This window comes from Callorhinchus milii, unplaced genomic scaffold (genome assembly GCF_018977255.1).
Source record: "Callorhinchus milii isolate IMCB2004 unplaced genomic scaffold, IMCB_Cmil_1.0 Scaffold10, whole genome shotgun sequence".
NCBI lineage: Eukaryota > Metazoa > Chordata > Chondrichthyes > Chimaeriformes > Callorhinchidae > Callorhinchus > Callorhinchus milii.
This window is the reverse complement of record NW_024704751.1, coordinates 4,322,877-4,335,687: the sequence shown is the minus strand read 5'-3', so window position 1 is coordinate 4,335,687 and position 12,811 is coordinate 4,322,877. Positions and strand designations below refer to the sequence as shown.

Below are 12,811 nucleotides of genomic sequence, written 5' to 3'. Positions count from 1 at the left end.
CCAGGGCTGCCAAAATAGTTTTGGTCGCAAATGTCTTTTGAAAGAGGGTGGTACACAGTTGTTACGTTAAAGATACAAAAATATTTTCCTCTATTTGGTCAGCCAAGAAAACAGGGACTGCACATAATTACAGTCAGAAGTGCAAGGCAGTAGCGTACCGCAGAGCACTGCATCAAAAGTGACTGATTTTCACTAAGATTGCAGCTTTCCACCCATAAAATTTGGCTCCAATTAACGAGCCCTTTTCATTACTTATTAAACCTCTTAAATAACACTTTCCCAATTCAACCTTCAGCCATCTGAAACAGCTTGGCTGTTCTCGTTTTCATGCAATGAGGTCGTGAAGGATATTTTTGGATGTCATTTTTGGCTCACTGCTTCGTCAAACTCTTGCCGGTTGGACCGACTGGAGAGCCTTGTGGGTTTGAATGCAAAATCTGGCGTAAGCTCTTGCAAACGCTACCAGCTCAGTTCGGTCTGAGTGGAAACTAAAGCTTCAAATTCAGTCTCGGCATCAATCCAATACTTATACCATATCTACTCACTGTAGAGTTCAGTAAAGATACAAGGTTAGCAACTACATGAGTTTTCATTGTACCATGGCTTCTTACCAAAAAATCCAGCTATCTGATATTTGTCTCTAGAATCACAGGAGTTATCGCATAGGAGACCATTCAGCCTACCATCCTTTGATCCTGCTAACTCCTCCCTGAATCTCCCCCCATCTCTATATCCTTTTTTATTTTAGAGTCTGATCCCTAATAAAATATGGGGTTCCTTTACACTATACAATTGAAATAACTTCAAAATAAAATATGTTAATCAATCATCCCTTTTCTTTCTGCTCCCCTACCCTGAATTCCCTCCTGTATCCCCATATCCATTTCTCCCCTGACTTCCCAAATACCAATCCGTCTCCCTCTTAAACACCTCATTTGATTCTGTTTTTTTTTGCCTTCCACGGGCGTACATTCCAGGTTCTCAAAATCCTTGGTATCTGAAGTCTTTTTCTGGATTCACTTTTACCTTTTAACACGTTTAAAAGTGAATCCAGAAAAAGTCTTCATGCAGAGGCTGACATTTCAGCTTAAATTTAAAGGTTATGTTCCCTTTACTCGTTCTTTGTCTACTGTGTCAATCCTCCATGGTTATTTTATTATTCCGAGAAGCTGGATCGGATCACTGGTTAACCTCCTCAGCCCTGGAGAATGCGGGGAATTATCAAATAAATGCCGAAGATGAATGTAATTCTGACAGTAATTTTGAAAAGTATTGAAACAAATGTTTTCTGCATCTGCGCATCGAAGCTGGCCAGTGTACCAGAGGCTCTCATTTCAACAGGAGGAATTCCTTAAATACCCAGATGGCTACATTTTCAAATGGCTCTTAAAAATCTGTTCTTATTTTAAGGAAGGCATTGGACTGTGGCACATTGGAGGTCTCATGGGTTCCTTTAAAGGTTGGGTGGGAATGTGGGTCTGTGCCCACATTTCCACACAAGGCGAGTTTCCATTCTGTCGTGCAGAGGTCAGGCATTGCTTCCCCACACAGAGGGAGAAAGGTCGAATCTCAGGCAATGAATATTAAAACACTGGTTTAATTTCCACAAGGTATACTGTTCTTTTTCTGCATAACAGGATTTAATGTCTGTTTTCCCATCGTGTGTTGCAGTGTGATTTCAAATAGTATCCAGCTTTTAGTTCAAGACCTGGATGCAGCCTGTGACCCTGCACTTACAGCCATGAGTAAAGTAGGTACCTTGCTGTGATCTTAAACCCTTTAAGTGCTCTTTAATTTGGAATAGCCAATGTTTCCTTGTGATGGTTTGAAACGTATAATATGCCATTCAAAAGGCCCCAACATAAGTTCCAGTGTGGCTGGTCTCTGTCTTCCTCAGGTGCTGGACAGTAGTCCCACAATTCTAAACAAGGTCCTTATAACCTGCCATTTATTAGCAAATTCCTCCATTCCTTCCCCCATATCAGCTGAGCCTCCCCTGACTGAATAATTATAGAAAGACTGCGAACTGCTCCTTAAAGGATATTACTTTTGGTCAGCCAAGTGTCCGACATGTACAAAAACCCACCACCGTGCCGAAAAGAGTATCTGAAGCAGACTGAGAATTCCACATCAGTATGCCACTTCCAGGTAGAAATTTCCCTGGGTCGGGACTGGAATGCGCACTCTCCCCATGGAGGGACTCACTCTGGGACCCCAGGGTACGAGTTGGGGCACGGCTGGAGTTTTAACCAGCTACAACCACGCAGCTCGCCATTTTAACTGGAGCAGATTTTAGCGCTAAAGCCGCAACACGAGTTGGAACCTCTCTCTCGTTTTCCTGCGACTCTTTTGCTCTGCAAAATTCTGTCAAACTTAAATGTCGATCAAAAAAAAAAATAGCAACTTGTGTTGTGTTTAACATTTTATAAACGAACCAATAAAATCCCCCCCCCCACCTTCTTCTCCTCTCCTCTCTCCACCCGCCACCCCACCCGCGGTCTTTTGATCCTAAGGTCTCAGAAGAAGCTGACGCTCATCAGTTATTTCTCCTGCATCTCCGAGCCCTGTCACTATCAGACTGATTAACCTGTCGAAATGTGTGCGCTGCAGATGCCGTGGCAGAACGTGGAGCACGTGGGGGACCAGAGCCCGTACGTCACGTCCATTATCCTCCACGTTAAACAGAACGTGCCCACCATCCGCGATAACCTCGCCTCCACCCGCAAGTACTTCACCCAGTTCTGCATCAAGTTTGTCAAGTAAGTGCATTGCCCTCTTGCTCTCAGTGGTCACACCTCGCACTTTAGACGCCTTGGAGACGGGATAAGGCGTTTGTATCGAACGCAAGGATTATTATTATTATTGTTTACCGCAAGGATCTTCTCTTGAGCATGTTAAAACAGAAACCCCTTCAATACAGATGATGTACCAAAAAAAAACATTAGCTTGTTCAGCCTTTCCTGATAGGTATAGCCTCGCAGGTCCGGTATCATCCTTGTAAATGTCCTTCGCTCCTTCTCCAGTGCCTCCATATCCTTTCTATAATATGGGAACCAGAACTGCAAACCGTACTCTCAGATGTGGTCAATCGCGCGGCAGACAATTGCGTACAGGAGTTCTCTTCGATTCGCACTCTGCGTGCCCGGGAAGGAACGCGTTAACAGTGTTGCAGGCCGCAGAGGTAACATTTGTTTGGATCTTTGACCAAACAAAAGTGGATAATTCAGGAGGCAACCTGGCTCAGTTGGTAGCACCCTCAACTCTGAGTAAGAAGGTTGGGAATTCAAACCCCAGATCGGGACTTTGAGCTCACATAGTGTAGGCTGACACTCTAGTGCAGTGTTGGGGTAGCCTTGCATTTTCAGAGGTGATGTCCTTCGAATGAGGAGCTAAACCGAAGTCCCATCTGCCTGTTCGGGCGAATGTTAAAGATCCTATGGCAGTATTTAAAAAAGAGAAGGGAGTTTCTCCCTGTATCCAGGCCTACAATCCCCCAGATAAAATTGGCCATTCACTTCATGACCGTTTGTGGGACATTGTGCAAAATAGGCTGCTACATTTGGGTATAAAATACAAAAGTCACTGTGCTTTACAGTAAAGCATTTGAGAAGTGCTGATGGGAATAATCAAACGTAAACATTATTGTTAATTTTGATTGACTCAGTTTCACAAAGTTGTGCGTTAACCTCCGAGATGGGATCAATAATCCGAGCCGTATCACCTCGGACAGATTTTAATCCAGTGAAGATGGGGGCAAAATGCGACAAAAGTCTTGCCAAAAGGCAAACAACCGAGGTAGAAATGCAGAGAAGTTTCAGAGGTGAAAAGCTGATCTGTGTGCAGTGAGATCTAGTCGGTAATGAACAGCCCCAGCCAGAGCTAGACTCTCTGGGGATGTATTAAAAGTCACAAAGAAAGAGCTATAACAGCCTGCTGTACAGCAGCCACTATTTGAATAATTTTATGACTGTACACCAGTTCGGTTTGAACTGCTTGCATCATATCTGTAAGTATTTGTTATTCCAGACTGTCCCCTGTGTATCATGTATATACAGTGCGCTCTGTTCAGAATAAAACTCATTTCACATGACCTGCGCAAATGAAGAGATCTCCATTATTCAGCTCGGTGGATTCCTCAGTCTCAGCGACTAAAATCCACTCCTTTTCACCGTCCCACCCCACCCACCAATCCTTCTGGCTCTGAGCCAGATGACCACCTGGATTCAGAATGCAACTCGTTTCGATTCCTGAGTGGTGGGGCTCGGCTGGACGTTTAGTTCCTGTGACTGGAGTTAAATGGACTCCTTTTACAAAAAGAAGCCAAACATTACAGAAGCAGAGTTCTACAATGATGTATGCCAGGCTCTAACTGCCGTGCTGCAAACTCGTGTATTTGCCCTATTTTCTGCTTTGCAGTCCGTGTGGAATTCAATTGGTAAACGCAAGCCAAAATGCGGAATTCAATAGGTTTTTATCACAAGGCTGAAAGAAGAAATTCAACACCTTGAGGGGAGGAGAAAACGAGGATTCAATAATAACAATAATAATCCTTACATTTGATCTAGCGCCTTATCACGTCGTTAAGACACCTTAAAGCATTTAACAGAATATATTGTAAAGTGGATTGACAGTGTATTTTGTGAATGAAACATGGCAGCCAGTTGCGCACAGCAGTGTCCCACAAACAGCCGTGGGTTGAGTGATCAAATTACTATTTTTAAAAAAAATTCTTATCTTAGAAAAAAGTGGCCACCTGGCAGCAATCCTATCTGGCAATAAATAGGACTGCGGAAATCTGTTCACCTGATGGCAAGAATACGCAAGTCTTACCCATTCAGTGAAATTGAATGGGGGGGGTGGGGAGGGGAAATCTATTCATTGATTTGGGATTTATTGAACAGCCCGGCTAAGCTACAACAACAACTTGCATTTATATAGCGCCCTTCACGTTGTACGGCATCTCACAGAGTGCTTTAAGCTGATGCAAATGCACATTACCGAAAGCTTCTACATTGAAGAAGCGGTGTGTGCATTTAGCAGGACTCCAGCTATGTAGCTCTAATGACAAAACCGAGTGAATCCTGCCTTCAGAGGTCCCTAGCCAGGAACCAAATGCTATTCCCACCTGCTGTGAATATAATAGCCTATCCTTTTATCTGTGCACAAGCCGAGCTACCAGCCAGACTGTAGTTGAGTCTTATGTTTCCTCGTCTGCCTCCAATCCGGATTCTCTTGTGCTTTTTCTGAACCAGCTGTATTTGGTTGTATTTTCTGTGCCTGTAAACCTGCTGCACAACACCTATCTCCTTGCACTTCCCAACCAATGCTAACGCTAATCTCTGCTACAGCTGTTGAGTTGTGTTCTTTTCATTTTTTTTGAACTTCTTCAAACCTATGGCTGAACTTTAGACACCGGCTTCCATTCCAGCCTTTGAACTGTTGTAAGGGAAATATCCGCCCAGTGAATAAGCTCTCTGGGACGCTATCCTGCGTGATGGATGCTATATAAATGCAAGTTGTTGTTATTAAATATTTTTCCCCAAAGTAATCAAATTTAAGCTTACTTAGTTACCCAGTCAGTTTTTTTTTGCAAATTGTGATGTTTTATCCAAACCCTGCAATAGAATCACAGCCTTAAAGTCACAGCCAGCTCCGTGTTATGTTGTGTGCACTGTAAATGCAATCTAGTTTTTTTTTCAAAAAGCGTTGCGTTTTCCTACTGATGTCCGATTGACGTGCTGCACATCGTTGGGTGGTGGGGAGAGCCTGATACAGATAATGATAATAATCCTTGCATTTCTCTCCTGTACCTCTGCGCTTGTAGGTAATGTTACTTTGCCTAAACAGAATCAGGTTCTGAAGATGAATACTGTACTTTTAAGTACGTTTAAGGATTAACTTGATCAATGTGTTTATCAGGAAGTGGCTGTTGTCATAACCTGGTGTGCTCACCTCACTGCCAGACACCTACCTACCTATTGCCAGTGTCCCATTCAGTACTAGCCGTTAGTTACTCCGCTTTGGTCCTTTACGTGGTCTTGTTTTTCGCAGCTGGGCTCCAGATTTAGACATGCGTTCAGACAGTTTGCTCTTTGCATATTCATAGAAAATATCTAATTGGGGCCTTCCTCCTTCGCAAATGTGCTTAAAGTCACAGTGTCCCCCTGGGCCAAGCTGGCATCGTGTTGAGTTGTATATATTAGGAACACTTTCTGAACAAACTTAACCATTGCATTGCTCAGCCATTCAAAGATGATCCCTGGATTGCGTTCCTTTCAGCATGTGGCTGACATACTTGTTACAAGACTTGTGTATGCTCAGACTTGCCCCCAGAATCTTTCTATGTGCCTTTTGATCAAGTAGATGCATTCCTATATTTGGTACCAACATTACGTGCTGAAATTGTAAGTCTTCAAACATCCTATGCCATTTATTTTTTTACTCATTCCTACCTCTCTTCCTTGCAAAACACAAAACCTTCTTTTCAGCTGGGAGAAGGGTCGGGTTGCATTATGACTTTCGTGCACTTTTCTACAGAAAGATTTGTAGAAAGATTCTGGGGGGTGGGAGGCGGCGTAGAATGTCATAATCAATGTGGTCCAGTGAGAAACTTTACACTATGTTTACTGTACCGAAAGAGAAGCGGCTTCACTAGCTGGCCCTGGCAGTGTAACAAGAACCTCATTGAAACTCCTCGTACCAAATTGCATTGAATCGAGACTGAAAAAACACCCGAGTTGGGTAATCCTCGCATGCAAAGCTTTGCTATTTAATAACAGTGAAATAAAGGCCCTTAGAAAGTCTCAACCCTTTCAATAGATGATAGGAGAGCAAGGCCAGTGTGAGTTGTTTCTGTGAGTACATACTACATGGATGCAGATCATTCTGCTCCTGAAGCAACTTCCTCCAGGTGGTGCAATTTGCTGACAAACCTGAAGTGTGAACTTGAGCATTAAATGATATATTCATTACTGCCCCATCTTCTGAAGAGTTGCGCGCATTTGTAAACCAGCTTTATCGTCTTCAGCGATTGGTACGTTGGTACACTTTTGTTTCGCCCACAAAATACACAGTCACTACACTTTACAGTATATTCTGCGAAGCGCTTTGAGACGTCTCAAAGACATGATAAGGCGCCATATCTCACGCAAGGATTATTATTATAACATTGGTACGCTTCATGACAAAAGTAAAGCAAAAACTCCCTCGTAAAGCCCGAAATTATCCGGGATTCGGAACTCTGGCGGGAGGAAAACCTATTTGAACATCTTCACCGGTTTTGAGGTTTGCACGGGGCATAATTTCACTGTTTTTCAATATTCATGCCAAGTTATATCAGACGGGCTGTGATTAAGCAGATGGCTCCGTTGTAATAACATAGGTAGTTGCTAGCTGGTTGCCAGAAAAACAGGGTCAGGATGACACTAGGCAAGATGTTTGACAAAATGGAACTCGCATTATTTACAGGGATCTGTGATGGGTTTCTGTGATGGGTTTCAAAGATGTATCCTTCACACAATAAGGTAGGCTGCGCCTACTTCAAATATGCTATTGCAGTTTCCGTGAACTATTTAGCCACGGACCTGGAGCTTCCGAATTGGCCCTCCGAAAGTATTCCTTCAGGAAATCCTTCAACGGTCGGGGGCGGCCTTGTTACCATCACGTTCAGGCGTTGGTTTCTGGAACTGACTTCGAGCGGAGGTCAGACAAGTAACAGGAAGGGAAAAGCAGAGGAGAGACATGCTCTTGCATTGCTCCATAGACATGCTCCTTGTGCCAATCAATACGTGCACACAGTGCAGTCACTGTTAGAGCTGTTGAGAATGCTCTGTTGTACTCGGAAGACGGTTGGGAGGAGGAATTTAACATTGGAAGCACACCTGCATGTTCCTCAAAACCAAAATGACAGATGTTAAGAACGACACGTAGAGACGGTAGCCGGCTATCTATGTCTTAAACCCTGCATTTGTGCCTCTAGTCGAGGTTTGCATTCCAAATTTAAAACCTGTCGTAGCCTATGTTGTCTCGACAGACCAACAATAAAGTTTCCTGGTGCACTGGGAATTTTATTACTGTTTCTTTTGTCTGTTTATAAACTTTTTTAAAAAAAATTGTTCATTTGCTTCCTCTCCAATAGCATTGTTTCATTTTGCCGAAAATCTTTGGAATGCGCAGCTATCAGCAACACAATGGAATTGAGCGAGGGATTGTTCGCAGGCAATGCACGTTAATTGCTGGCGTGCAGTCTATAATTCCTCGCTTCGCATTGCCTTCTCTTTACTGTTTGCACAAGAGTGGAGTCATCCCCCACCCCTGCATTCCCCACCTTTCTCCCCCCCACCTCCCACATCCCCCCTGCTTTTCATTCCATTCCATTCCTGTCCAGTTTATTTGTTTTTCTTAAGTCACATAAAGTCTGTTGTACTGTGAATGTTGGTGAAGGGAAAATCCTTGTGCAGAGTAAAGAGTGTGGATTTGTGGAGCCCAAAACCGCATTGCTCTGTGAGAGCCGCAATGAAAATGATTAATAGCCTGTTTGTTTTTATTACAGAAACTGTTATGCCTCTGAAGAGGTTCTACTGTAATTTTCTTTTGAAGAGCAACGTAGAGAAAAGTCCATAAATAAAAGGGAAATGCATGTTGAGCAGCTTGGAAGTTAACCCATTAAGCACCAAAGACCTGCAATTTAAAGAAAACATTCCTGCTGCAGTTTAGTATGATACTTGTGTACGTTTTGCTCTCAAAATATACAGTATTTCCTGTGACGAGCTTTGAGATGTCGCAAAGACGTGATAAGGCGCTAACTCAAATGCAAGGATTATTATTATTTTTATTAATATTGTCAGTTTAAATTTCAGACTGATTGTGACAAATTGTGTGATGCGTTGTAACTGCAAAGTTACTTGCTGCGTTTTATTTATGCCGCCTATAATTTCTGCCTCCTTTTCACTTTTTTTTCTTCCCTCCTGCACCCCCCCACCACCCTCCGCCCCGCCCCGAATTAATTTTAAATTGAGTTTTCAGAAATTGTAAATCTGTTTTTCATTATATTAAAAGAGCCTCTATTAGAAGGGGAGGATCAGTTTAGGAAGCTTTCTTCTCTCTTCTTCCCCCCTACCCCTTCATAGTCATGAGATTACCTTACTCAGAGATGTACTGCATGCTTGGCATTAATTTACTGACCAGTGAGAGAGGGAGGGGGAGAGAGAGAGAGGGAGATGCCCCTTTTATGGAGGATGAAATCATCTTGCACTATTGTACAAATACTAGCATCATTCCTCGCTTAATGAAACTGATGTGCAAGGACCGAGTGCTCGCTTGTCCAAGTCCAATCTTCCATCTTCAACTGTAATGGTGATCCTTGCATTCGATACGGTGCCTCATCTCGTCGAGACGTCTCGGGGTGCTTCACAGCATTCACTGTGAAGTGCAGGGGACTGTATTTCTGTAGGTGAACTGTGGTTATGTGGAAGCCTCTGGAGCACTCGAAAAATCAGGAGATGCCTGGCATGCAACTTGTCACAAATGAGATGGACTTAAGTGTGTGTGTGTGTGTTTTCTGTGTGTGTGTGTATTTTCTGTGTGTGTGTGTTTTTTGTGTGTGTATTTTCTGTATGTGTGTGTTTTGTGTGTGTATGTGACTTTGATTTCTCTTTTACACGGCCCTCAGTCTGCCAGTTAGTAATCGGAAACCAATCTTGCACTGGGACCTGTTTTTTTTAAAAGGGTGCTACAACACAGCTTGTGAGAAGTCAATTTAGACCCTGTATTCTAGTGTGCAATCGCAAGCCCTGTGGGGAGAGGGGGATTGGCAAACATCCAAACTGAGTATGTGCCAAGCAGGCAGCGATATTTCCCTCCGGGGTATAGAACAAATGGGGTCTCATAGCAGCCAGCCAAAGGGGGTATTGAGGGCAGCTTGTGTCCTTCACACTCTCAATAGTACAGACGCAAATCGGGGCGCCCTGAAAAAATACGGGATTAGCTTCCGCTGTGGAAAAATTACATGAATTTTCAAGAAAAAAAGGAGGGAGCGAGGAATGTTTTTTCATATTTTGAAAGAACAACCTGATATTATTAATAGAGCCAAGGAACGAATCCAGGTTATGTCTAAAACGAGAACATTTAAACAATATAAAAGGCTTAACTTTCAGAAAAGAAAAATACAAGTCCAGACATCAAAATATTTTCTCTCAGTCTCAGTGGACTGCTTCACTTCAAGCTGTGAAATCTACTAAGCAGATGACAGGCTGTATGTTACACCTTGAGTTTGAAATATGACTGCTCCTTCACATGAGCGAGCGTTCGTTGTAAGATCTGCGGGCTTACTTTTCTGGTTTAAGTGAAGGCCAGCGTCACGAGCGCAATGCCAGCCACAGAAAGATGCTGGGCTTGTGGTTAACACTATGAGAGTGGCTTCTACAGGGAGGGATGTCTGACAAAGACAACCCCTGGTGCAATATTGTGTTCCTAAAACGTTTGAAATGTAGGGGGCTTGAAGCAGCCCAGAGTGGCGGGGCAGAGAGACTAGCCAGGACAGGCAGTATGGTTGCAGGAGATCGCAGAGGTTGGGTGGGACAAAGCCGTGGAAGAATTTGATGGGGAGGATGAGGATATTAAACTTGATCCACTAGAGGATAAAGAGCCAGACAAAGTTGTGGTGGTAGTGATGAACTTACGGAGCTAAGCTCTCTGAGGGGTCTGCAAGTTGCGGTTGCAGTACAAGAGAGGCTGCACTTTCATCCACTATGCCCTGAAATTCTGGAACACTCTTCCCTCAATCCCTCCACCTTGCCCCCTCCTCTCCCATCTGCAGGTTGCACCTGAAGACCTTTCTCTTCGACCATGTTTACGGCCACCTCCCTCCCCTCCGCCTCAGCTTGGCGTCTTGCTCCATCACTGTCAAGCTTTCTGGGACGTTATCCTGGATGATCTGGAGCACGTGGAGGATGGAGTTGGGTCTTGACCTCACCATTTTTTTTCACCTTTTTTCCTCTCCCGCATCCTTTACAGCAGTTTTACGCAAGTGCGCTATTTTATTGGGCTGCATTTTTCCCTATTTCTGTTAACAACCACGAATCTCCAGCAGAAAGCTACAGGGTCTTCATTCCAGACATGACTTGCAGAGAAGCCGGCCAGATCCCACAGTGCTCCGAGTTATTTGCTGTCTGCCGTTGTGTTCCCCGCCCTCACCACACCCAGATGCCCACGGCTTGAAGCGTGCTTAAATAGCTTGAGTTTCAGCTGTTGCATTCTCAGTGTTTTCGTTCAAATTGCGCACAAGAAGAAGGTGCAGCCCAAAGCCTTATTTTGAAGCAACCCTCTACCAATTGCACGAATGCCAAAGGCCATGAATAAAATGTCTCTGCTCTTATCTAACTGGAAATGAACATTTATTACCTCTCAGCTTCTGACTCATTTTACGCAAGGATCAAATTGAAAGATGGCTCAAACCTAGTTTATCCAGCAGTAATGATAATAATCCTCATGTTTGATGGCGGTCTAATCATGCTGTTAACATGTTGCGAAGCACTTCACAGGATTTTTTTTTTTAACTGTGACGTGTAGTGACTGTGTATTTGTAGGTGAACGAGGCAGTTCAATTGCACACAGCAAGTCCCACAAACAGCAATGAAGTGAATGACCAATTGGTGTCTGGGGGATTGTTGGCCAGGATACTAGGAGACACTCCCTTCTCTATTTTGAATAGTGCCATGGGATCTTTAACCTCCACCTAAACAGGCAGACGGAACCTCTGGGGGTTAATGTTTCATCCGAAGGACGGCACCTCTGACAGCGCAACAATAATAAAGTTGTTTTTTTTTAAAAAAAAAGCCTTTGAAATAACCCTTTATCGCTTCAAAAAGTTCGCCCAGTGATTTACTTTGAAGTGTAGTGACTCATTATTGCAGGAAAACGCAGCCACAGGCACTGTGACTGGCCGGCACAGGCAACCTACACGCAGCGAAAGTAGCCGCGTGACGTCAGAAATATTGCAACCCAATAATCAGGAGGAAGGTTTAATTTCTTTGTTGTCGAGGAGCCAGATGTTTATTCATTGCGACCGGATTGATAACTTGTGAACTGAGCAGCAGATCATTCCGATTGCGAAGGCTTATTTTACATGCCGTGGTCCCACAGACAAGACAACCAGCGATGCAGTTCCAACAAGAAGTTGTTCAACAGAAAGTCCCGAGTCCTAACTGGGAAAGCACAGAATGTAAAAATATTTCTTAAAAAAAAATCCAGTGAGCCTCTGACTTCAAAGAGAAATCCTATGAGTGAGTGATATTGTTTTGGATAAGAATACCAGTCAGCAGAGGGAGATAGGTTTGTTGCCTGTCAGAGAATGTTCCCATTGCCAAGCTCAGTTTCATAGTTCATCTTACTGCAGGCGACGAAAGTCAGTCCACAGTTTATTCGTCAGAGAGCTGCAAGCCTCGAAATTTCTCCTCATCGCTTACACGATCGTCTTGGCTTGAAATTTAAAATTGCGCTCGGGTGGTGGAAAACTCTTCGAGTCAGCTTCAATTCTTTTTCGAGACACCTGTGCCCCTTTCCATCCCGTTTCCAGAAACGGGGTGGACATTTCCACGCACGTAGGGAACTCTCAGTGATCTGGTCTGAACAATCTCGACTGGGTTCCACGTGTGTCAGTCACACGACCGCCTCTCTCTCTCTCTCTCTCTCTCTCACCCTTGCCCCCACCCCCACCCCCTGCCCACCCACCCCCCCCCCACCCCCTCCCGAAAAAAAACATTAAGCCGAATGATCATGCACACAACACGGGCTATGCAGGTTCCAGTTTCAC

General features: G+C 44.0%; 1 protein-coding gene across 1 annotated transcript in view; it reads left to right on the top strand.

The window, feature by feature from the left end:
* The window catches only part of vps53 (VPS53 subunit of GARP complex), a 103,791-nt gene that overhangs the window by 71,566 nt on the left and 19,414 nt on the right, over window positions 1–12,811 (top strand). Inside the window, exons 17-18 of the mRNA XM_007900733.2 lie at window positions 1,672–1,750; window positions 2,611–2,759. Coding sequence (XP_007898924.1) covers window positions 1,672–1,750; window positions 2,611–2,759 — 228 coding nt within the window. The remainder of the gene's footprint in view (window positions 1–1,671; window positions 1,751–2,610; window positions 2,760–12,811) is intronic.